The sequence below is a fragment of the Neofelis nebulosa genome, chromosome 14 (genome assembly GCF_028018385.1).
Source record: "Neofelis nebulosa isolate mNeoNeb1 chromosome 14, mNeoNeb1.pri, whole genome shotgun sequence".
In the NCBI taxonomy this organism is placed as follows: Eukaryota; Metazoa; Chordata; class Mammalia; order Carnivora; family Felidae; genus Neofelis; species Neofelis nebulosa.
The window spans coordinates 57057535-57085145 of NC_080795.1; the positions used below are offsets into that span (position 1 = coordinate 57057535).

The following is a 27611-nucleotide window of genomic DNA, read 5'->3' on the forward strand; positions in this document are numbered from 1 at the left end:
TATGTATTGATTGTGACTATATGTTAAGACACTGTTAAGCACCTGTTGTGCATTATGTAACTTATCCCAACAACTTTAGAAAGTGTGTACAATTCCTCCTGCCATTACACATACGAAGGAACCAGTGCCCAGAAAGTTTAGAGTGCAGAAGTGTCACAGGTTCAGCTGGATGGATCCTGCAGTTTTAACCACCGAATATAATCACCCATTATACTTCATTTATATCAAAGTCTTTGAAAAGCAGCACATTTAGCATTGCTTTCCATATTTTAAGCATGATAAAGAAAACTAAAAAGGATAAAGGGAAGAATAACAGAATTGATGCAGCCTCTTTTAGGAAAAGTGAGAAAACGTGAAGTAATTTAAGATAGACTAAAAACAATGTATATTCGTTCTAACAGACTCCAAAAGAATGACCGTTTTGGCAAGTCTGTGAATTCAGTCAAATAAAGAAAAAAGGTAAAGTTAGAGTTTTGGCTTAAGTACCTGGTCAATTAGTTAATGTAATAACACTGCATAAACTAATTCTGAGAGATGATTTATTAGGGTTTAGCTAGTACCTGAAGTGCCATTATGAAATAAAAATTAGTCTTTTTTTTGTGTTCTCGATACTACATAGACTAGGAAGAGATGTAATTATTAATCAGTAGCAACTTCTGATTGTAGATTGAAAGTTTGAGTGATGAGGGATTATTAAGTAATTAAGGTATCTAGATTGTTTTATTTTAATTTTCAGAAACTTATTGAGATCCAGATACAAAAAAATAATTAAGTGTTGCCCTCTAAGAACTCACAAAAAATTTTATATATTGGAGTCAAAGAGAAAGTCCTGACATGTAATTGCTCTTTCACACCTTCTTGTGTCTGCCCAAGTTATTTTCACATGTATAATTTCCCAAAAGGCTAAAATTGTATCCTCCACATTCACATCTAAATGTTTGAATATGCACCTTGAATAATCCTAAGTGGCTAAAAGGAAGTCTTGTGTGAAGGAGAAAATTGAATGAATGACATTTAAATATCAAGATTATAGGTGATAGGCTTTAGAAAACCCAAACAACTTCTAGATGCTCTGAAGTCATTGACTAAGAGCAAAGAAAATGCTCACATTGGTGTTCGTTTTTACCTCCAAACATGTCTTTCCTTTTTCTATTGTCAAAGCTTCTTGTGAAAATCCTTCCATTTTATTGCAAGGACTCCAATGGGGTAGAAAATTAAATGTTAATTCCTACTTATAGCATGTTTGGACTAATAAACATGCTATAACTAAGAAACGTAAAAATAAAAGTTTTGTTTTTGGCTCATTTTAATAGATAAAGTTAAAGGTCTGTGCAAGAAACAGATTTCCATTTCTCAGGAATAAACTCCAATGAAGGAAGTAATCCAAGAAAATCTGGGGAGGGATTGTCAAATTCAATTCAATTTCATTCAAATAAACCACTATTTATAATTAGTTACCATGTGGTGGGCTCTGTTCTGGGCCCTATGGGGTTACAAAAATTAACAATATGTCATTTCTGAACACCGAAACTCTAGCACACCATTCAAGGTCCATCATGGTCTTACCCCTGTAATTTCATAGTGGATTCCTTCATGTCTATACCTCTGTTTTCCACTTCTGTGTCTCCACATATTCATCTGTCATTTGGACCACCCTTTATTTATCTCTATTCTAAGTCTCACCCATCATTTGGAACCAAGATTCAGGGAGCAACAATTCCATCAAGCTTTCCCTGCCCCATAAACAATAAAACATTACATGATTCTATCGCCCCTTGACCTGTTTCCTAAACACTGTATTCCTACCACCTACATGGATGTTATATCCTTTAAGCCATGTTGCCTTCACAGCAGGAACCATTTATGACTGGTTTGTTTGTTTGTTTGTTTGTTACTCAAACACTCATATGTAACAGATGCTGGATTAAAGTTCAATGAATTTAGTGGTTAGAACATAACTATGTCAAGTAAAGGCAATCAACATTGGAGTCTTTAAGGTTTTTTCTCTTATTTTCCACCTCCATTTCCACTCCTCACAGCAAAATTAATTTAAATAAATTGAACTGACTTTGGGGTAAACTAAAAGGAAAAAAAAAATAGACCTTGGAAGAATAAGTAATTTTTAAAGTTAAATCTGAGAAATCATGAAATAAAAGATACCACATATAAGCTGTATAACTTTTAACATTATGGCCAGTTACATATTTATATAAAGTAGACTTTTCTCGATTTTTCCATTATTGGATTAAACATAAAACGAATGCTTAGAGATAAATAATCATAGGAATTGATACCTTGACAAACTGGAGGTGCTCCATCCATTTGAAGTCTTTCTCCTAATCTGCATGTCAGAATTGCATTACCAACCAAAGTAAATCCTGGAAGACACTGATACCTAATAATGTCACCTATTAAAAAAAAAAAAGACAGAGGTTTCAGATAGGCAACAAGTAATGGTAACAATGAACAGATGTTTCTATTGCAAAAGTAGAATATTTTTTTCCTTCAGTTATTTTCAATTGGTATAAAATTCTACTAGTTATAAGTAGGGATAATATTCAAAACATTGAACTACAAGTACCTCATGGACACTGACAAACCAGAACTGAAGCCAGGGGTAAACTACAGTAAGATTTAACTGGTGTGCACCAGTTGGATGTAAGCAATAGCAGTAAGGAAACAATCTAGTTGGTATAGTTAAGGTATTCATTAAAAATATATTAAGCAAGTTAAAATGATTCAGAATTATTGCTTTTATTTTAAGTTTACAGTAGTCATTGATATTTTCTTAATTTCTCAACCAAAATCAATATGATGATAATGCTGAGTTTATAGCCATGTTAAAATGTCTTCTTTTGTTACATCATTTTTTGAACTGTGAGACATTATTGGGATTTAATTTCCAAAGGGCTTTATTTACTATTAAATTGAGCATAATCCACCACTTGTCTTTAAAGATATGGAAATAAAGCATATCTTCTAATACACCCTATATATTCTTCATTGTATGTTTCAGGCTTAAGCCTGAATTCAAAGAACATTAGTGTATTGCAAGGTAACAAAAAAATAATTTGGAAGGAAGCAAATTATTGACCATGATTGTATGGTTCAAATGATCATGCTGGTTTTCCAATTACATATCCTAGAGATACAGAATTCTTGCTTTTTGCCTAATACTCCCTTTTGGTCTTTTCACTACTGTCCAATTTTAAGAATTCCAAACAATCCCCATCAATCCAGAGAAAGACAGTCTAAGATAGGTCGCTACTATTCTATTTCTTTTAAAGAAAATACTTCTAGTAACACTATGTTTTTAAAAAATAATTTATCAGACTTTACCTATTTCAAATTCATCATCTTCTGTCAAAATTTCAGCATTGGGTACAGGTGGCGGAGGCTGGCACACTCTTAGTTGATAAGCTATAAAAATAGACAACGTGTTTATTCCTTCTCTAAGAGGCTGTATATATTCACACATGTGAAAAAAATAATGCAAGCTTTATTTGTAAGAATAAAAATAAACGGTATAATTTATCAAGCTTCAATTATTTGTTTATTTAAAAGATGATACAATATTGAGGGAAAACAAATCATTACTTAGATGCCAACATATTTTCCAAGGGAAGAATGCTTACCTGTAACTCCTTATTTCTTACCCTCATTCTATTCCTTCTTGTTATGTGCTTCATAACAGCTGTTAATTTTCTCCTTGGCATTATCACAATTAGCAATTTTATATTCATTATACATACATCATTATAAATATGTCATTGTTATGTGCCCAATGCCAAGGTTCATCTCAGTCTCCTGCACCTAGCAAAGTGCCTGGCATGTATTTATAATCACAAGCAAGTACTCAATGCTTACTCGATTCTGGAAAATATTATAAATATTTTACTAATATTAACTCAGTCCTCACAAAAAATGTGTTTATTTTATTACTTAATTCATGACTATGTCTAGAATAATCACCATTTTATAAAAGAAAAAAACTGTCACAGAGAATCAAAGAATTTGTCTAAATCACACAGCTGTAATGTAACAGACTGAGATTTGAACCTGGGTAGTCTGGCTCCAGAACCTTCTCTCCCCATGTTATATGAGTATATTCATGAAATACCTATTAGTTAAATTTCATGATTCTAATAATCTACATCACTTGAATAGGTTGTCCCCTTTAGATTAGAAACACTCCTATTTGGCATAGTTTAAAGGCCACCACAATAAAAAGTTCTTTAAGAATCCAAGTATCATGACTGCTAGCCCCATCTGATATCTACATCACAGTTTTATTTTCACTATGATTTATAAATAATGTAATATAATCTCGTTTAGTCAAGAACACACTTTATCATAACATTTGAAGAGTGTGTTTCATATGCTTAATTTTATTGCTTAAACTCAGGAGTTGAATTATTTAGGTATCTCAATGATCAGATAATGAGAATGAGGTTTAAAAGACATAGTAACTTGTCTGAGCTCACACAACTAGTACAGGGTTTATCCAAGACTCCAGCCTCTGTCCCCTAACCCCAAAGCCCATACCTTCAGTATTGCCACTATCATGAAAGAATTATGAGAGTACTGGGGAACATCAACTGGACCAGTTAAGGAAGACTCCTAGAAAAGGAGATGGATAAAGTACGGTTTGTTTTTCTTAATTTTTTAATGTTTATTTATTTTTGATTGAGAGAGAGGATGGGGGAGGGGCAGAGAAAGAGGGAGACACAGCATCTGAAGTAGGCTCCAGGCTCTGAGCTGTCAGCACAGAGCCTGACGAGGGGCTCGATCTCATGGACTGCAAGATCATGACCTGAGCCAAAGTCCGACGCTTAACCGACTGAGCCACCCAGGCACCCCAACATTTTAAAGAACGAGTAAGATTTTTCCACTTCTGAAGGGTAATCATGGACATGAGATCGTTGCAGATGGAGGAGAAAACATGAGCAACAAGTTGGGCACTGATTCATCATGATGTAACAAAAAGCCATTTATAAGAGGTCAATCGATTAGTACACCTCCAGGTTTCTAAGGACAGAAAAAAAAAAGAACGTTTTTTGAAATGTAGCTGAGGAGGGATGAATCGAGGGAAATTTTCATTTCAATTTCCTGCTGGAAATTTTTGTTTGTCTCTTCAAACATCTTCCTTCTAGTACTTCAACCTGTTTAGAAAAGCACTTGCTGTGCAAAGATGTTAATTTGCAAGTAAAACACTGCTCTACACAAAAGGGTTACCAACTAGAGAAAAGACTCACTGGGAAAGAAGCCCAGGACAGAAAAGTGTAACCTGGATTTTTGAGACGCAAGTTTAGAGTAACTTTAGGAATTTTTAAATAATTTTCCTGATCGTAGACCTTAAGAGGGATACAATTACCAAGGCAAAAGGCAATTGTAATAAATGCCAAAGAGGTAAGAGAAAGGGGATATATAGAAAGGTATAGGGAGCCCAGTATGGAGAAATCCTTAGGAGACTATGCTTCAGAGGAGAGCATTTTATCTCACCTTTTTTTTTAAATTTTATTTTTAATGTTTATTCTTGAGACAGAGAGAGACAGGCAGAGCATGAGTGAGGGAGGAGCAGAAAGAGAGGGAGACACAGAATCGGAAGCAGGCCCCAGGCTCTGAGCTGTCAGCACAGAGCCAGACTCAGGGCTCAGATATATGAACTGCAAGATCGTGACCTGAGCCAAAGTGGGACACTTAACCTACTGAGCCACACAGGTACCCAGGGCATTTTATCTCATCTTGACGTAGAACAGAGATCAACTCAGAAGTTAGCAAAGTGTAGAGAGATGCCCACACATGTATTATTTCACTTTTGTTTGCCCATAAAATTATTTTTGATTTTCATGCTAAGAATAAATTAGTTTATTATTTTAAGAAAGAGCACATTTTTTATCAGTGAGGAATCCATGGCTAGTGTCATCTGTAGAACATGCTTAGAATGACCTACATAACTCAGTTGCAGAGTTTATAAGACTAGGGATTAGAAATTATTATTAATAAGAATCTGATATTCAGACATATTGCACTATTAAAAAAAATTTTTTTTTTAGGTTTTATTTTAGAAGGAGAGAGAGCATGGTGGGGGGGGAGGGGGGTGGCGGGCAGAGAAGGGCAGAGGGAAAAAGAGTGAGGGAATCCTAAGCAGGCTCCATGCCAATGCAGAGCCCAATATGGGGCTTGATCCCATGACGGTGAGATCATGACCTGAGCTGAAATCAAGAATCAGACACTGAACTGATGGAGTCACCCAGACGCCCTGAGATTTTGTACTATTTTCCCAAGACCACATGGGTGTTGTGAGCTAAATTCTTTCTTATTCTCTGTTCTCTTCCATGACCTGCAGTTTTATAAAATGTGTCTTGGGAACCAAGAGATCACTTTAGGGTCATGGAGGGTCTGAGGAGGGGTAATGTCCCGTCCTCTTGCCTCTACTTCATAAAAGCCACTCTATTTCCCTCAATTTTATAGATTTGAATAAAATTCCCTTTGAACAAATTTTCTACAATCCCCACCTAAGTGATTTCATTGATTCTTTTGACTTCAAGTCTGATTTGTGTCTTAATTCCCAATTTTAGATCACCTGGATAAACATGTCTTCTGAGCTCCTCACTGCCTACCTACACTGACCCCTTACTGGTATCTTCTAATCACAGGTGTTGCACACACAGCATGACTTGTCTCAACATTTATTAATAATTGTCCATTTCTTAGCCTATTTGTTCATTGTTCGTGTCTCTACTTCGACTTTAAATAATATGAGAGAGAAGACTGTTTATCTGCTTTTTCACAATTATATGCTCCTGTAACTATGCATATAACCCAACAAATATTTACTAAACAGCATATGAAACACTGGTTTCCCTGGGAAGGAATGAGTCTCTGAACAGTCTTCCCTAGGATTATTATGCCCTTTAAATTTGCAAGTGGGCATAAAATAGAAGTAATTGTGGGTGACAGTGCTAGGAAATGAGATCTAGGCAGGCCCTGAGAGGTTTTACACAGTAGAACTATATAATTCTGACTATAATGTAAAGGAGAAGGAAATAATGAAGGAAACTCCTTTGCATCTGTTTTTCTTTTGACTCTTAAAGACAAGTACTACAAAAAGTAAATAAATCATAAACAGCTTCCAACAATTCTGTTTTCAATCTCCATCCATTTCTGCTGGTTTGTTTGCTAAAATAAGTATAAAATTTGTCCAGTGTCTTTCCATTCTTTCTGCGAACTTCTCACTGTAGACCTGTCATTTCAAACCTATCGTACTGAGTTGAATAGTGCCCATCAAAATTTAAGTCATTCTTGGAACTTTAGAATGTTATGTGGAAATAGAGTTGTTGCAGACACAATGAATTAATTTGAGGTCATATTGAATCAAGGCAGGCCCTTAAAACACCATGCTGTCCCTATAAAAAGAGAGAAGACAGAGATGGATGAACAGGGAAGACATGTGACAGGGACAGAGAATGGAGTGCCAAAGATTTTTGGCTACCCCCAGCAGCTAGAATGAGTCAAGGAAGGATCCTCACATACAGCCTTTGGACAGAGCATGGCCCTGTCGATACACTGATTTCACACTTCTGGCTTCTAGAACTGTGAGAGAAAAAAAATTCTGTTTGCTTAATCCAGCCAGCTTGTGGTGCTCTATTACAGCAGCCCTAGAAAATAAATGCACATGAGTTATTAAGTTTGTCTACAGGATGTTTCTTGCCTTCTGTGTCTCTCTAGTGCAATCCTTCCCATACAAAAAGGAAGTAATGGAAGGGAGGTAAGACTATATTTTTGAGGAATCCACTGTGTGCAAACAACTCTGCAAGCTACTTTACATGAGTTACTTCATTTAATGCCCAAATTACTACATCAAGATATGTGTAAATAGCTCATGTTGCTAAGAGAGACACTCCATTTCAGAATGGTTGAATTATTTACCCAGTTCAATGAGCCAGAATTTGAGCCACGTGCTTGAAAACTAAGCCATATTTTCTCCTGCATTTACAGACAAATCAGCTCGGACTGGAGAATTATTTTGGTGCTGCCATTTCCCTACTGTCAATGTATAAACATTGGCCTACAGATTAAATTTGTAATCTTAGATAAAGCAACTTTCTTACCTTAATTCTCACCCATCCCTCATATGAGATGTCTGCTACATTTCATCTGAACTTTGTCAGGTCCCTTATATTTACCATGTTAATTCCCTAGTTATACACTGTCATTTTTGACAACCTTGCAGGCCTGAATATTGGAACCATAACACTTAGCATTGAGGGTTCTACTATCTTGAATTATTCCACCTTTACTCATTAATGTGTTAGTGCTTGCTCCATGTTTAGCTTGTGTGGGACCATTTCGTACATGTTTACATTTCCTGTAGTGTCTAACACTTTATTTTGTTGTTTATTAAATACATATTATGGGGGGCCTAGTATGTATCAGACACCACATCTTATGTGCTGGGAATGTGGTAGTGAAAAATATGCAGACACAATCGTGCACTTAAAGGCACTAATTGTCAGAAAGATATTAATCAAATTATTTTATTAATGAGTGGAAATTAACTAGCTGAAACAAGGTGTGTGTGTGTGTGTGTGTGTGTGTGTGTGTGTATGTGTGCGCGCGCACACACATATGTGTGTAGGGGAGAGGGATGACACATAGAATAATAACCCAGGCAGAGGAATCAGCAAGTGTAATGTCAGCAAAGAGGAAGGCTGGTGGGGGGACCGGGGTGGGGGGGGGGAGGAGGGGGAGGGGTGGGGCTGGGTGACAGCCCTGGACTGAGTGAGAAGGGATGAGAAAGACTGGTAAATTGGGGCTAAGTCCGACAGGAGGCTATGGGCTGCACTCAGGATTCGTTTATTTTAATCTGAGGCGAATGACAAACCTGTGAAGAGTTTTACATCTGGGAGTAATGTGATCAGATTTCTCCTTTAAAAAAATAACTGGCTACAGTAAGAAAAATAAACGCAATTGGAAGGGGACAAAGGTGGATACCCAGAGACTCCTAAAGAGTCTATATTGCAGCGGGTGTTAAATAAACAATTGTTGATTGGATCTAAAAAAACTCACAAGTGTCCTCAAATGGCTTGACATTAAATTAAAAGTCTTGATTATATTCTCCAAGGGCCTCTAACTTTGTTTAATTAACTTCAGCCCCACCTATTGACTGGTTTATAATTTTAGCTGCAAATGTAGAGTTCCTCTCCTCCACTTAAAACTCAAGTACCCCTGATTTGTCATATCACCCACCTATGACGCCATTCTCACCTCATAAAAAATATTAAACCACATCTCTACACTCTCATAATAAGAAACTTTGAAAAATCAAACTCATCTACAATCTAACCCTTACTGTAGTCCCTCCCATTCCCTAATCAACATTGCTCTCAAGTGGTTGACAGGGTAACATTTGATGACATGTCTAAAACTATGTTCTATATAATTTTATTTTTATCTATTTTGCCTTCTTGAAACCTATCTTCCTGAGTGTTTTTTATAACTTTGCCCTCAGATGACTAAAATAAAAACATTGTCCCTATTAACTCATGTTAACTAGAGTTAACCTCTTGCAGTTACTCTGTTTCACATCTATTTTCCCTCTAGCAATTTTCACAATCCGTAAGAATTGTTTACTGTCCATTTCCTTACACTAGAATATAGACTGTGTGAGAACAGGGACTTTTGATTATCTTATCAGCAGCTAACTTCTCAGGTCATAACACAGTACCTGGCCTGGAAGTAGTCAATAAATGTTTGCTGAGTGATTGAATGCTAGGACAATGAAAGAATGAATAATGAATGAGAAAAAGCTATATATGAAATAAATTCTTACCATATTGAGTATGAACCCAGTCCAGACTCTCTCTGGTTGTAAATCCTGTTTCCAATGCTGACAAATTGGGAAATATTGGGCAAGTTACTTAATCTCAACCTCACTTCTTCTCACTTGTAAATAGCAGTGAAAATAGTAATAACGTTATGCCAGCTCAAAGGGTGATTATAAGGATCAAAATGTTTATATACACAAAGCACTCGGAGCAGTGCCTGGCACACAGTAAGTACTCTATAAGGGTAAGCTCTTGTATCAAATTGGAGTTCAGTTCCTTCCACATATTTGGTGTTTGCCGATGAATAAGAACATGTGGTAAAATATACTTTCGCTTTTCCCAAGTTTCACTTTTTATTTATGAAAAACACTCTGATTTGACAATTACTTAAATAATTATGAATAGTTTAGGCATATTATCTTGGTTGGTAGGAGCAGGGTGTAATAAGGCAACAGTTTCAGGTGTGAGGTAACTGAAGAGGAATTAAACTGTGCAGCTCTGATTTTTCTGAAGATGTTTCTATCAACCCAATAAACATCACTGGAAAGAAAGATATATATTCTCCAATTTGTGTTGATGAGTAAAATCTTTTGTGCACAAGGCAGCCTGACCTAGTTTTTATTCTGGAAGCTGACTGTGTTCAAATCTTGGCTCCGCTACCTGTTAGCTCCATGACCTTAGGTAAACTGCTCAGACTCTGGGCTTTCGTTTTCTCAACTGCAAAATAAACATAAATCTAAGATGAGTTAATATATTGTAAAGTGCTTAGAATTGTGCCGGACACGTTTCATTTCAAAGGGAGAATGCAGTCCCTGTTTGGCGAAGGTTAACGTGAGCATGGCAGCTGTGATTACGGCTATGCCCCCGACACGTATAATCTCAATCTGACATGACTCTGCTCACAACCCCGATGTCATGCAAAGGGCTAGTACCCATGTGATTTCCCAGGATACATCAAACTATTCACCTCGGTTCTATTGTGCTTTAAACTGGATATTTGAAAATGCTGAGATTCCTTATTTGTTTTACCCAGATGTACACTACACTGTAACAGAAAGCCCTTAGCTTCAATAACTCATTTGATAGCTATGTATGTTGTTGCATATGTCTTGGTCTTAAAACTGCTAGTACAGTGCTCTGGAAATCATATTTTAAAAATATTAACTAAGAACTAATTGAATTAAAGCAATATTACATCCTCTGTAATGTATCTACTTAGGTTATTTTGGAAGAAAATAAACAGGTCTAGGATGCATATTCAATATTATATGGGGTAGTACCCTAGATTGTCTGAACTAGAAGCTATGATACAAATATTTAGTCTGACTTTTCCTCTTTTTTAGGGAGTGGAAGGAATAAAACAGACCTAGAGAAATGAAATGAGGTAAACAAGGCCACACATTCGGTTGTAGGCAGAACATATATTTTAGTCCATGCTTTTCGCTGATTGTTCTATTTAGAAGCACCTTTACAGTTATGACCATTAATGAAAAAAAGCTGTATAATAGATATTTACATATTTCGAATATACTTCTGACTTAAATCTGTGTTCTTTTTTTATAAGAATCATTTCATTTGACATGTCCCTCAGATTTACGATGCCACTTACTAGTTAATAATTACATGGGGACATCATATTCTACATGTCAGTATCTTTGGAGGATGACTATTGCTTACATGGTGCCATGTTTGGTTCAGATGTGTATAGATGTCCTGTTGCTAGTCCAACAGATATTCTTCTTGAAGTCACTTTATTATTTTTTAATCTTATTTAGTTAGCTAGTTAGTTATTTTAATTTAAATTTTAGTTACTCAACATACAGTGCGATATTGGTTTCAGGAGTAGAGTTTAGTGATTCATGCAACTTACATACAACACCCAGTGCTCATCATAACAAGTTCTCTCTTTAATATGCATCACTCATCTAGCCCATCCCTCACCCTCCTCCCTCTATCAACCCTCAGTTTGTTCTCTATCACTTTAAAGTTTAAATCTGGCAACATTTGTCAGTTATTTTTAATTTCTTATTTTCTTTATAATGAAATGTTCAACCCAATTCCAGAAAAGAATGCTACATTTGTCTACTTCGGTTCAACTGAACTATTAAAGGCTTCTTCATAAAAAACACAGAACACTGACAAATTGCCATTCCTTCTCTAAACCAAAAAAGCACAAGTGTGCAACCTTTCTGCCAAGTACCAACACAGTATCTCTTACAGAGGAAAAAATGATAATTTCCTCTGTTCCCTTATAAATTCTAAGCTCTGTCTAACCACTGGTATGCTTCATGGTGACTCGGGTTAATTGAAGTACAATAATTTCATGATTTAGGGAAGATTTGGAGGAGGAAAAGCATTGATAAGGATATGTTCAGTTATGCACATTTTTCAATGTTATTTCAAAAGTTATGTAAAGTAACTTAAAGCAGATCCACTTGAAAGAAGAGTTAGGAGTGTTTAAAATAAATACTTCCAAGTTCTAATTAAAGTGAGAAAAATAATACACACATTTTTTTCCATCTTGGAGAAAATCTGCTAGCAAGTTGAAATGAACCATACAGGAAAGTTTTAGCAGTGCTTAAATTACTTACAAATATCACTTTTACTCCATTAATATTTTACAATCAGTTTGTTTCTCTGCCTATATAAGGAAGAATCTTAGAAATCAGGAGCAAATGACTCATGTCTGGATTTAGAGTTGAGACTGAATAAGTCCCTATCATGAGAAAAGAATGAATAAGAAGTCACTCTTGGTATTTCTTTAGAGATGGAATAACAGAAGTATAGTAAACAAAACTATTAGGAAGTGTCCTGAATTATCCATAAAAACATTTCAATATCTGCTGTATGAATTAAGTTCCCAATATTCAGATAGCTCATTGAAAATATCTTGCCTTAGTACTAAGCTCATTAGAATCTGGAGAGTGATATGCCAAGGATCTCTTCTCTATGTAGTTGAGTCACCTGGCACATCAGTAGAAAACAGAACACATCAGCATTATCATTTGATCTTTGTCAGTCTCTATTTTCCTCTCCCCGTTCACCACCATTGTTTGCTTTGCTTTTGGCTTTAAACAAAGAAAGATGCTATAAGCTATCTTTAACTATCATAAAGTACCCTGCATATTGAAAAGAAAATAGAACAAACAAACAAACAAACAAAACACACAGCTCAGGTGTTCTCTCAGCTTCGAACTGGCCTGGCTTTAATTGACAGGCCCTGACTTTCCACTGTTGACCAATAACAATTTCACTAACATCTAGCAACAGACATGACAACTCTTTGACCTTGTTGGAACAAGACAAAAAGAAGACCTTTCCATAATTATGTCTGAGCACAACAAAAAATAACAACACTATCCAAACTGCCAAAGAGACCAAGAGACTTCCATCTCAGCTAATATGAGCAAATTTGCTTCCATACCAATTATTGTTCCAGGTATGTCCCATTCCTTCCACCTTCTAGAAAAAAAAAAGTACCAAAACATCCAATTATAGAACGTCTCCAATTTTCTAACAACACTCAATCCAGAGATAAATCATGCTTCCTTGAACCTTCCAGAACCATCTTACACAGCCCAACTCCTGTAACAAGCCTCTCCTAATACCCTCTTTACTGGGGCACCACAGATTCCCTCATGGTGTGTTGTCTCACTCATTACAGTAAACAAATAAACCTACTCATCATACAAAATCAATGCTACAACTTATCAATGGGTGTGCACATAGAGCCAAATGTCAAAATACAGTAAGCAATTTTGGCATGATTTTAGTCACTTAGTAGTAAATGGTATTATCTTTTCCTCAAAATGGTTTCATCAGTTTGGCTTTTTAGTTTCTTCACCACATTATATATATATATATATATTATTGTATGATGTCCAAACCCCCTATGCTCTCCAGATATCAAACAATGAAACACTTTGAATTCAATGCTCTATCTACTGACATATGAAAGGAGGTCAGGTCTTTAGGTTGTGTGAGCCAAAGGGGTCACATAGTTCAAAGCAATGGTGATTTATGTTTTATATAAAATGTGTCCTTATACCTGCAGCGGTCTCTTTTAGGATGGGACTTTGTGGAGTTAAATATACTTTCCCTAAATGCAGCATTTATTGTAAAGGCAACAGAAACTTAAAAGATGACCTAAAAGACATTACAAGCCTTTTAAATACATTTCTTAAAAATTATCTGGAAGCCGATATATAATCAACTCATTCTTTTACAGTTGTATCAATAATGGAAAACAACGGAAAATATAAATTGAATTCTATTATGGTTATTAAGAAAGTCATCTGTATATAAAGTGAGGTCCTCTAATATTCTGATGTTAGAAAAAGTAATGCCCTGGATAATAGATTTAAGTGTAATAATACTACCTTCAGTTTTAAATGAATAAATATATATTTTGGCTATACTATAGTTTCCTAGTTGTTTTGGTTGCCATAAGTCAGACACCCAATAAAAACTATCTTTTCTTCACATAGTGACTATAGCACATTTTGGAAACTGTAAAGAACATACTAAGTTGCAGTAAACCTACATGTTTTTGTTAGTTTGTAAGTCCTGAAGAAGAGAAGCACTAAGAGCTTTGAAGTTCTAAGTTTTAATTAGGAGAGTTATCTTCTAGAAAATGAGATGACCTATTACCTGGCTAAAAATGAAAATCACGTGGGCTGAATTTTTAAAGAAAAATTTGATTTACCATTACATATAACCTATGTGTGGGGCACCTGGGTGGCTCAGTTGGTTGAGCGTCCAACTTCGGCTCAGGTCATGATCTCATGGTTCGTGAGTTTGAGCCCCGCGTTGGGCTCTGTGCTGACACCTCAGAATCTGGAGTCTGCTTCAGATTCGGTGTCTCCCTCTCTCTCTGCCCCTGTCCCACTCGCATTCTGTCTCTCTCTCAAAAATAAATAAACATTTAAAAAATTTATAAATATAACCTATGTGTTAGGCAATACCAGCTTAGGACATTGTGTGGCATTTAGTAAGAATTCTATATATTTTAGCTATTTTTATTGTTGCTAATGCTGTCATCATTATTTAAAAAGAGGTCATGCTTTGGGGTCCGATGAAACTATTTTGAATTCCAGGCAGCTCTTCTATTTATTAGTTCTCTAGTTTGATGTAGGTTAATTTTTTTCTTTTAGTTCTTTCATTATTAAAATGGGGGTAATAATACTTTGTAAAACTATCACAAAAATTGGCAATAATACATGAAAAGTAGCTAGCTGAGTATCCAACATATTAAGTTTTCAGTAAATGGTAGCTATTGCTATTATTGTGATTGATATGGAAAGTCAGTGTCTGCAAAAACAATGCAGTTAAAACCAGTTTTGTGTAATTTACTTTTAGGAAGCCACTGATTAGGACTGAATATTGTTATTATTTGTTGTAAGCCAAACACATCTTGACTCTATGGCAGATATCAAGAAAATTTAGCTCTTACTTTAGGAAATTACAATCCCAGCAATAGAGACACAAAAACATTTCCTCAGATAAAAAAGAAATATGATATCTGAGATAAAGTGCCTCAACATTTACACCTGTCCTATTTTTTCACTGCACAGAACTTTCATTTTTCAAAGCTTTTTATGAATGTTATTTTTGATCATGAAAGGTTTTATGAAGGTGATATTTTATAAAAGACAGATGGCTGGCTGAATGTCATAAAGGCAGTCAGGGTAGGGGGAAAATCTCATTTTTACTCTTTTCAAATATATTCAAAATACATTAATAAATAAAGCCTAACTGATCAGTGTGATCTTAAGAAAGTATATGAAAAGGTTAATGTGTCAAATTTATAAAATAAATACACAAGTCCTAAGAAGACCACTTCTGACTTACAGTAGGGCATAACATAAGGAGCTATTAAATCAGTAACAGAGTTTAAAGAAAACTGAATTGGGGAGTAGACCATTCTAAGCTTAGATAGACTTAATCAGCTTAAAATAAGTGTTAAATAGTGTATAACCTCCCTGGTTTACTTATCAAATTACTCAACAACTTGACCAATATTTTGACTGTTATGGAGCTCATTTTGGCACTGAGTCATAGCTACCTAAAATGGGCTCGGGAAGCAAATACTATATTTGTAGTCGTATTATATTGTATTAATTATATTAATAGTAGTTTGAAAACAGTCATCGTTTTTGTTTCTGTGAGTGAAAATATGTACTCATCTTCATGATCATAAAACAATCTTTAAAAGTTCTAAGTAATACACCTCAAACTCAACTTAAAAAAAAAAAGAATTTGAACTCACACTTCCCACTGTAGCACTAAAATATAATCACTCAGTAATAAAAATATAAAAAGGTTAGGAAGCATAAATGTGATCTATGTCCTCGAAAAAGTACTTAGTATTATTAAACTTGCAAGAATACACCATGATGTAATTAAGTTCTCAAAAGTTTGGTAAGAAAAGTGCAATAATTTAGAAGGTGGTTAAGATCCCTATGAGTTGGAATTACCAAGAAGTGGGGGATATGGAACTTAAGACAGGGAGACAAAAAGAACTGAATATGAGTAAGAAATCATTTAGGAATGGGAGTTGAGGAGGCAGCACGAGAACCAATCTGATTGTACTCAGGGCCGGCAGGCACTGCAGAGAAAGATTCATTGAACTGGATTATAGGGTAGCTTTAAATTTGATTTAATGTAGGGATCCCGTGATCTTGAAAAGGAGAGTCAGAATGAAAGCAGTGCTTTAGGAAAATTATCCTACTAAGGAGGGTGGAATGGAAGACATCTGTCAATGTTTAACATGAACCCTGGCTACATTCTCAAATTTCAAGGTTATTTTGAGGTTTAGGTAAGATTCCCAGGGATGTTGATTCAATGGCAGGTTTTCAAGGCTCTGGCAGTCGTGCCCTATTATGAAATTTAATGTATAAACATAAATATAAGCCCTCTATTACAAAATCTAAAATGTGAGATAAGATATGCTGAGGAAAGGAACATTTACTGAACATTAACTCTGCCGGGCACTATGGTAACTGTATAGTATCCATTGCCTGCAGTTTCCTAACATGGCTGCAATCTCATGCTGATAATAGTAATAACGACAGCACTTACTTGGGTTGAGCTCTACAAATGTGCCAAATATTCAACATTTTTTGACCAATAATTTAATATAGTTCAACCTAATATATTGCTGTATTGGAGTAATTTCTCTCTCTAGAGTTAGTCTCTCATTCAGCCTGTCAGCAATCCCACCACGTTGTTCTACAACTGAAGAAAGCAAAAGCCAAAGAGTAACTTGTCCAAAGTCAACTGGAAAACAAAGTGCTGAATGAATACTTGATCTTCCTTGTCCCTAAGCTAATTCTCTTATATTGCACATGACTCAAAAATTAGTTATAAAAATCAAGTGAAACATATTTTGGAATGAGAATATATGTATAGACATTCATGTAAATGTCCATGTAAATTCACTTTATATTCTGTGTGTGACATTCAGTCATGCTTATATTTTCTACACACACACACACACACACACACACGCACACAGACGTCTTTTTCTTTGGCAATATTTCTCCTGTGAAACATCTCCAAAGTTTTATAAGAATTTATGCTCTCTATAGAGCTAATCTTATGGATATTCAGATTTTATCAATGAATAATTCCTTCTTTAGTACGTGTTCAGGCAGGACACAAAATAATAGAAATTTATGCAGGGTCCCCTGAAGAGAAAAAAAAATGTACAAAATACAGTTCAGCAACAATTCATCTTTTGACCTTAACTATTATTTAATGTATCAGTCCCCAGGTTAAGATTATCTATCAAAGTAATAAAGCTACTTTTGTAGCCTTAGACTGTACCTACATACTGTCAGCATCAATGACCAATTCAGTAAAAAAAAAAAAAAAAAAAAAAAAAAACTAAGACAAATGAGTTCTTAAAAAAATTAACACGTTGAATAAAAGTTATCTCACTGAATGCCTCACTTTCCATATTTTTAAGTTCATCCATTTATTTTGAGAGAGAGAGAGAAAGAGAGAGCGCACCTGAGTGGGGGAGGAACAAAGAGGGAGAGAGAATCCCAAGCAGGCTCTGCACTGTCAGCACAGAGCCTAACAGGGGGTTCAAACTCATGAACTGTGAGATCAAGTTCTGACCTGAGCTGAAATCAAGGGTCGGACGCTTAACTGACTGAGCCACTTGGGTGCCCCAGAATGCCTCACTTTCTAATTGGCCAATGCCAGAGTGTACATGCAGCTCTGACAGCTGTGAGCCACTAAAAATGCACAAACTGTATACGATTTACTGCCTGGTAAATGCTGAGATTAAGCAAACAAATATTTTCTGTCTATTCTCTATTTCTAGACCTGATGGGCTTTAAGTATCTTTGAGCATAACCATACTTGAATTAAGGTATTTTTCATGGAATATAAGCTTTGAATATCAAAGGCTTTCTTACTTTGTATTAAAAAAGATGAGAAATTTGCATTGTATATTAATATAATAAGACAAAGCACATGTTCATCTATCAAATTTTTACATAGCTTCTGTAAATGTAATACAGTAGCTTACTGATCCTGTTGGTTACACAGGGAGTTGGTCTGACAAAATCATAAAGCAGAAAGTGCTTTATGGAACTATGGTCATAGCAGAGAAAGGGTTTAGCCTTAGGAATAAACATTTTCTTATTTATAATGGAATACAGTCAATTTGAGATAAAAGGAACTTTTTTAAAAAGCTCTGTCAACCATCTAAATGTTCTTTCAAAAGGTTAATGTTATGAAGAGAGGACCCAGAATAAATCTATAAAAAGAATTAAAATTGAAACTCTTCATAAATTATTTCACAGGAGTAAAAGCTATGAACTTAATGATCTGGAATAGTCACTTAAAACTGTAAGATTCTAGAATAGAAACGGTTTTGAAATAAGAGTATAAATGAATAATATTATCCAAAGCATAAAGATATTGGATGCTATTTTTAGAAAGACTCACAGCAGGTTGAATAGATTAAACATTTTGTATTGAAAAATCTATTGATGTCTGAAAATTACATGCAATAAAATATGAACAGCTGGTTCTCTTTTATTGGTTTCCACACAAAAATGATTATTTTCTACTGAGTAATTACTGACTGATTTATTTCCTATTTCCATTTGCTCACATTTTAATGCCCCTGAACGTTTAGACGAGGTCATTCTTTGCAAGTAAATGTGTTTGAAATGATTAAAAAAAAAAAGTGTCAAATTTTAATACCTTTTCAATCATTGGTTAAATATATATTACACTCAATTTTTCCAGGACAGTTTTAAATTGAAATAGTGTCAACTAAAATAGAAACTCTTAGATAATACCAACCGTGATAACTGAGCACAAAAAAGCCACTTGTTGTGAAATCACTGTGAAATTTGATTAGAATCTGATTTGAAGTGCTATAGACTGATTCCAAAGCTGTATTGCCACTAAACTGCCCAATCTGAGGTGAGTTTTGGTCTGGTCCATCCCTGTTAAAGAGAGAGACAGAAGAGAAAGAGATTGAGATTTTTTTTAAGGAAGTTTTGCACAAGATTTGAAGAAAGTATTACTTATGAAATGATAAAGAGATAAGAGGTGAAATACCCAATGAGGACCAAATCATATTGGTACATTTTATGTTTATTTAGGTAATAATATATCTAAAAATGTAAAGTATAAAAATACATCACATATTTGCCGAAATAAAATGCATCCATATTAGTTGTAACCAATTACATTGTCCTTTTTTTTTTCCTTTTTTTACCACAACCCATTTTGTTCCAAACACTTGAGTTTTGCCCTCCTTTTATTTTCTTCAAAATAATCTTGAGAAACAAAGACTACTACATTTGGAAGGAATCTTAGACTCATCTAGTAGTTCTGTAACCAATTGTCAAGAATTAATGTAGAGATTTTCTTCATATTTTATTAATTAAAATTTTTTTTCAATGTTTATTTATCCCTGAGAGACAGAGACAGAGTATGAGCGGGGAAGGGGCAGAGAGAGAGGGAGACACAAGAATCTGAAGCAGGCTCCAGGCTCCGAGCAACCGGTTAGCACAGAGCCCAACATGGGGCTCGAATCCACAAACTGTGAGATCATGACCTGAGCTGAAGTCAGACGCTCAACCAACTGAGCCACCCAGGCACCCCGTTTCCTTTATAATATATTTTTAAATAAAGATTTTTCATTAACAGGATAATTATAATGCAAAGATACTATTCTATAACAAATTATAATGACAAATTCATTCATTAAATTATTATGATTTGAACATAGGCTTTTAAATTTCACTGGTGTTATAGAGAACTTGCTTATCTTACACTTATTCTGCTATTCATAATAATTTTCCATCTTTTTTCACCCATGAAAATTTTTGTTCTAAGTGTTTAGCTACTTCATGGGCAAATAAGCCAAAACCTATTTCTCTTGTTTGTCTCATTCTACAAACCACACATTGTCACCCTCGGTTACTCACACCAATTCAAATATCAGATGGCAACGTGTGCAGAGGATTGTGATATGATTTCATTCCTACCTTGTTTCACCGTTATATATAGTTGAATCAATCAACAACAATGGTGCTGGCTTACCATACAGTAATGAAATCATAGATTGGTTCTGTTTGAAGCACAGTAAAATTGATGTAGATTCCATTCCCAGGGGGTACTCTTACAAGCCAAAAACAGTCTTGAAAGTTAGGATATTCGTCAGGATACCCAGGAGAATAAATGGTGCCATTCATTGCAGTTATATTTCCTCCACAAAGAGCTACAGAAAAGACACACACAAAAATGTTAAAATAAAATAACAATAAACTGATGATAGAGAAAAAGGCAAACATTGCATCTCTCAAGCAGTATAAAATATATCTGTGTTATGTTTCATCTCAGTTAAAGTATATAAAATGAGGTTGGTGATACATGCATATAATCTGCTTTTATTTATTTTTCAATGTGACGTATGCTATATAATTACCACTAACTATTCTTAGACTAGTAAACTAGATTTTCTGCTGTTCAACTTTCATCTCATATCGTGTATACATACAAAGCCTTATAAAAGGTTCAGGTCTTTTTTATTCAAAAGGATTTTTATAGAAAATGAGCCCAAATTCAGTAGCGGTATCTGCATTATGGGCTTGTATAAGAATGATTATTAAATACAGGCACACGCACTCAGAGAGACACAGGAGAAGCTCTGAAGTGTTAATCAACTGTATTTTCACTTCTAACGGAGAAGGTTAGAATTCCTGCCAATAATGATAAAATCAGTTATTCATTTTGGAGCCTTCAGGGTTTTGACCTGACTCTAATTCTCAACTGAAAGATTACACATTTAACATGCTACTTGAAAAGGAAGACAAAATTGAGTGCCAAGACAAAAATTATGAAACACAGACGATATCACCTAAAACATAGCTTCAAGTTAGAAGCATACCTTCACACCTTGGAAGTGGATGATTCCAGTTACGACTCACTCCATGAAGGCAAGTGAGAGCTGAATTTCCAATTAGTGTGTATCCAGGGAAACATTCAAATGAAATGGTTTGACCCACAGTAAAATCATTGCCAATTACAAAACCATTTCGAAACGGGCGTGGATCAGGACAGCTTTGCAACTGATAGGCTGGAAAAGGGAAAAAAGAAAACGGTTTTCGTTGCTGAATATCGGAATACCACAGACGGGTACCATTGGCAACTTGCAAAATGAATGCAGCACTGCCTGCTGTTGGTTATAAATAGTAATTCAGATTTATAATAAGTGATGTCAATGGCAGTGAGATATAAACTTCTTCTTGTGTCTACAATTGTCATATTTAAAATGTTAGTGTGATTCATAGTTGCTACACCCATTTATGCAACCTATCTAAATTATAACTTTTAATGAAAATGTAAGTTACTCGTACAATTTTAATCAGACATATTCTGATTCCTATCCATAGAATGCAATTGCTTCGTGGTTACATTGCATGTACACAGAACAGAATAAACATATGTGTAAGCCTAACTCTGAGACTTTTTAAATTTTTTACTATTTTTTCTCTAAAAAAAAAAACAAACAAACCATAATATCCCATTGTTCAATTTCTCCAAATAAGTTATTTAATAAGATAAAATATCAGGAAACACATTTCCTTCTAATATAAATTTTATATTTCAGTTATCATGATATTTTTGGCTTAGTATAACTGCATGTTTATATGTTCATACTTCTCTTGTACTACACTCTGTATGAAATCAAAGCTCCTATTATATTTATCACTATATACTAAAAGTTTTGTCCATTGCCTTTTACACGGTAGGTATTTCATGAGCATTACTAAATAAATTTTGAAACTATAAACAGCATAAATATTCATATACTCATATCAATATTATTAATATTTGGGATTTTGTTTTCAAGAAGTTCAAAATTATATTGTAATTAATAAAATTTAAATTATCAGTGGTCAGAAATATTTTGCTCCTGACCATTGAATTCTAAATTCCCCAAATCAAAACTGCATTTATACTTGAATATGTAACCTTAAGTTGTTTATTAAAAATATAACTCATTTTTTAAGAGTAGATATTTCAGAATTAATAAACAATCCTTTTAATATGTTAAGTGTTTTTATTCTTTGTCTTTTTTATTTGAATTCATATTTCACACACACACAAATATCAAAGCCAAAGGAGTCATTCCAACTTAAGACAAATGTGTATAATTTGATGATTAGGAGTCAGAATTTGTTACTCTACTAAATAAACCCTTTCTCACGTTTAAAAGGTTTTTTTTTCCAGTTCTATTAAGATATAATTGACATACAGTGTTGCATGAGTTTAAGGTATACAATATAATGATTTGACTTCCATATATTGTGAAAGAGTATCACAATAAGTTTAGGTAATTAGATACTTTGGAGTGGGATAAGACTCAGACAGATATATAATCCTGTGATAACTTCTATAACATTTTATTTTCTAAGCCTTTTGCCTTAATAAGGAAATATAGGTTAGATTTTAAATTTTCAGGAAAAAGTTCTCACCCCATAACATTTACAATAGGGGGCTTAACATCACAATAATGTTGCCAGTAAAATATTAATCTTGACAGCCATTTTTTCAGTAGAAAAATATACTGAATTGTATGATACTCTTTTTTTCCAAAATTCAGAAAGTTCTCAAAAGCTAATCACAAAATCATCCAAAAGTAACATTGATTCTTTGAATCTGTATAAATTAACCTATTTCTCAAAAATGCTATTAACTCAATTGATATAAATGCATTAAAGAAGAGATAGTTTTAAAATTCAATATAATTCACAATATTTAGTGATCATTGTTAACACATGGCTCATGTCAAAAATATTAATATTATATCAATAATAGTAAAAATTCTATATCTTTTACGCTTTTATTATCCAATTAATGAATCTTTTTTCAGGGGCACATTGACTGAAAAATGCAGTTAGTAAAGTTTAAATTCTAGTTTTACATCATTCAGATAAGAGCACTGTTTTGAGAGGCAGCAGGAAAAAGAAGGCAGGAAAAAAGAAGACGAAGCCTGGTTTAAGGTAAGTAGCAAAGTGCTTGGCTTAAGGCCCTGAACACCTGCTAGAGAGGGACTACAAATATAGCTCTGTGTCTTCTAGCAGCAAATAAGAAACTTAAATCAGTTGCCCAACTGTTTTTTGAAATAATTAAATTCCTCGGGAACATGGTTGATTCTGCACTGAGAGGTGGCAGAAATGATTTCTATTTTATGCAAAGGATGATGTGTGATCCTGTGCTCTTAAATTATGTATGCAAGCACAATGCAAATTGTAATTATTTTAGAACCATGTAGTTGGATGTTCTATTTTAACTATTCTTAAATTTCCTTTGGGGTATCTACTGTTATTCGGTAAATATTTGTTGTGCTCTTACTGTTATTCTAGGCACTTGAGATACATCGATGAACATGACAAAGATGCCTGCTCTTGTGGAGCTCACATCCAAAAGTATCACATGCATGTATAATACTTTAATAATTATGGCAGAGATGTAATTAATTGTGATATTATTATTGATATATCAACATATAATATATAATATATTATACCAACATATAATATATAACATATTATATATTATTGATATATATTATTGTGAGATGTAATTATATTATGAATAAAAATTGTAGTCATTGGAACTACATTGCATAAAATACAACTTTAAATATTTAATTTTAAATACTAGACTTAAAAAATCGGAAATAATATAATACTAAACATAGCTAAAATGCACTAAATATTTACTAATGGTATATATCATGGCACATATTTCAAATTAATTTCATCATATAAAACAAAACAATTAATCTGGGACGTACTAACTCCATCATGCAAATAAAGTAACGGAGTGGAGCTCTAGTCTATGTTAGATTGGATCTGGAGAGTTAACACTTGAGGCTGGGTCTCTACTCAAAAGGGGTAAAAATCTTGCAAAGGGTTATGCAGCAATTTTATAATAGAAATAGGACTAAAATAATATGATTGTCAAAGTATTTATTTTATATACTCATGGAAATGGAATGGAATGAAGGAATGCCATATTCTATCATGATGAAGTATAAAGAAAATAATTTTACAAATATTGCATGAGTACTACAAAATATCTTTCAATATGCTTATTTTAATATATGAGCAAAGTTACATCTTTGATATCCAGCTTGCCTTGCTTAACTGCCTTGCCTTGGCTTGCTTATTTTAATTGTATATTAAGACCAATTGAATCCTGTTTTCGTGCTTAGAATTTTCCAAGGGCTCAGACAGACATCATCTCCCCTATACAGTTGCCCAAAAATTGCAATATTAAAAACATCTGCCTGATTGAGGCTTGACTTAGTGTAGGTTCCTTTCTCTTTCTAAAACAGAATATAGAAAATAGTTCGATTGCTAATAGTTGATTTGGAGCTAAATAAGATTTTACTTTTTGCTATTATTCTCACCTTGGTATACAATGTGGAACCCTTGTTTGTTTTGTGAATAGTCACTGTGAAAATATAAACTGGTCTCATGAGTCGTACTAAATAGGGAAGATGGTATTTGAGGACCACTCAGTCGGCCAATAACAGTACTAGTTTCTGATGATCCACTTCTTACTTCCAAATAATCATGTATGGTTTCTGTAGAAAAATTTACAAACTGTAGATGTACACCTAAAAAAGAAAAACAAATAACAGTACTTTATTGCTTTATCCGATTAAATACGTGCACACACACACATATGCACAAAGCACACTCACAATACTGTAGTTATATGTTTCCTTTCAGGTTAAGAGCCATACTCTCAAGATCTGGGCCATGGGTTTGCTGTTTGCTAGGGCAATTAGCTTTGCCATAGTTCAAAGTAACAGAATACTGCTCTCAAATGCCCACTAATTGTCACATGGCAATATCTCTTTCACTTTACTATAATGTTGCCATAGCAAAAACCAATTAAAAAAAAATGGCTTTCTTACTCTTTAATGCCATTTAAAATTGTATCAAGCAATTTTTAAAAGTAAAAAGTCATTCAGTAAATATGCATTTTGCAGTAGTCCAATTCGAAGCCAAAGTATGATTGCAGTTTTTATTTATTAACATAATCAAACTCCACAATTGCATTAGAAATTAGTCATTCATCTATAGGAGATACATTACCTTACTCAACATATCATTTTGAGGCATGCAATTTATGTACATGCTCTTTACTATTTTATCAGAATATAATTCTGATTTTTATATAATAGTCTCAATAAAATCTAGTGATCATTGTTATATGCTGTCATATTGCAATGTAGCCTCAATATCTTCATAAACATACAAATGTGAGGTAGTGAAAGGTCTGTGAGATGGAAAAAAGAAAAACCTCACTGAGGTATGTTTGCCTAATTCAATTAATACTCAATTTTAGTGAATTAGAGGGTATTTTTACTACGACTATCATTCTCCACCTTGTTAGTAATAAAATCTGACATTTATCGAGTGTTTGCTAGACACTCTTTTAAGTGTTTATGTATTTATTTTATTTCTATAAGTGCTAATTTATTTAATGTTCACAGGTACTCATGAGAATGAGGGAACTGAGGCACAGAGAAGCTAACCAATATGCTAAATTACACAGTGACCTAAAAGTGCTGAAATTCAAACTCAGACCCCCTGGCTCTTGGACTCTTGCTCTGAATGATTACACTGGAGTTCTCACCTAACGTCACGTTTTGTTCCTGGAAAAAGAGTGCCACAAAAAGTTTTTGTCACATGGGAGAAAAGTTTTATAGGCAGTACATTTGGGAAACATTCACAATAGGCTTTAAAATTTTAAACAAGTTTCTGTACAATTATACAAATTCTTGGAACTTTGAACATACTACCTTAATATGTGAGGTTCCAAGAATTGTATATTTTTTCTAAACACTTCCCCTGAGCCTCCTTTTCAAAAATTATTTTGTCAGCAAGTGTTTTAGGGACGTAAAAAACTACTTCTTTAATTTTAAAATATATTCAATTTTCTTTTTAAAATTTACAAAGTATCTTTTTGAAATACATTAGAACTAATTTTTGATTTAACCAAAACTCAAAGAAAATGGTGGCATTATTTAAATGTAATCAAATCAGAATGTCTCTAATGTTGTCATTTCTAAAATAGAGATGTGTATTACTTTTAATTTTAATGAACTTGGTTTTTAAAATCAAGGAAGTATTGGGGCGCCTGGGTGGCCCAGTCGGTTGAGCGTCCGACTTTGGGTCAGGTCATGATCTCACGATCCACGAGTTCGAGCACCGCGTCGGGCTCTGTGATGACAGCTCAGAGCCTGGAGCCTGTTTCGGATTCTGTGTCTCCCTCTCTCTCTGACCCTCCCCCGTTCATGCTCTGTCTCTCCCTGTCTCAAAAATAAACGTTAAAAAAAATAAAAAAATAAAATAAAAATAAAAATAAAATCAAGGAACTATTAACAAAAGGTAAGTTGATATGATGACTCTAATAAAATATGCTTAATAATTTATTTTAAAATAATTCATTTAGCTCCATAAGCAACTTGGATGAGTCCTCTTAAGTGACTGCTAAAAGACACATAAAAATAACCATATAGGTTCAAACCTATTATCCATTAGCATTGTTATTGTCGTTCAGTGAATGGACACAGAATTTGCCTATAACTTCAGAGTTAATTCCCATGTTGTAGCCAGAATAATCTTTTATTTTTAAGAGAGAATTTTTTTATTGTGGAATTTCTTTAGTTTTTCATCTGCATCTTTCCATGTCACTCTGTTTACCTAGAATTTCTATCCCCCACAGACTGACCCTGTTTGTTGGGCTGATTCTTATCTATAAAGTAACAATTTAGGAATCATTCTTCTAACAAGACTTTTCTGCATTTCCTGGATGAGGCTGGATATCTGTAATAATTACAATCCTATGTTCTTTATTATAGTTTATTGTAATAACATATTTGTCTATCTGTCTCCTTATTATGACTGTAACTTATCTGGGGAAAGGTACAAAATCTGTTTCACAATACATTTTATTCCCAGTTTAGCACAGTACTTGGATTATAATATGTACTCAGTAAGGAATTGTCAAAACGAGTTTTCTGTGAATTTATGTAAAATATTTAGTTATGTAAAATATTTAAATACAAATTTTTATTCTGAGACCATAGATGTCTTTGGGCAATGAGGTACTAAATTCAGTCCGCAATAAGTGAGATAGTACAGAATTTCTTCATTGCTCGAAATCCACAAAGTTTGTGGGTGCTTCACAGGGAGTCTACCCATCCTCCTCTTCTGTGAT

The 27611-nt window shown here is 34.1% G+C and overlaps 1 protein-coding gene across 6 annotated transcripts in view; it reads right to left on the bottom strand.

The window, feature by feature from the left end:
• CSMD3 (CUB and Sushi multiple domains 3) overlaps positions 1 to 27611 on the bottom strand; it is a 1263431-nt gene that overhangs the window by 93675 nt on the left and 1142145 nt on the right. For all 6 annotated transcript variants that reach the window (XM_058698868.1, XM_058698869.1, XM_058698867.1 and 3 more), the window contains 6 exons: positions 24787 to 24996; positions 21253 to 21441; positions 20406 to 20583; positions 19155 to 19300; positions 3340 to 3420; positions 2295 to 2408 (listed from right to left, as the gene is read on the bottom strand). In XM_058698868.1, the coding sequence (XP_058554851.1) occupies positions 2295 to 2408; positions 3340 to 3420; positions 19155 to 19300; positions 20406 to 20583; positions 21253 to 21441; positions 24787 to 24996 (918 nt within the window). The remainder of the gene's footprint in view (positions 1 to 2294; positions 2409 to 3339; positions 3421 to 19154; positions 19301 to 20405; positions 20584 to 21252; positions 21442 to 24786; positions 24997 to 27611) is intronic.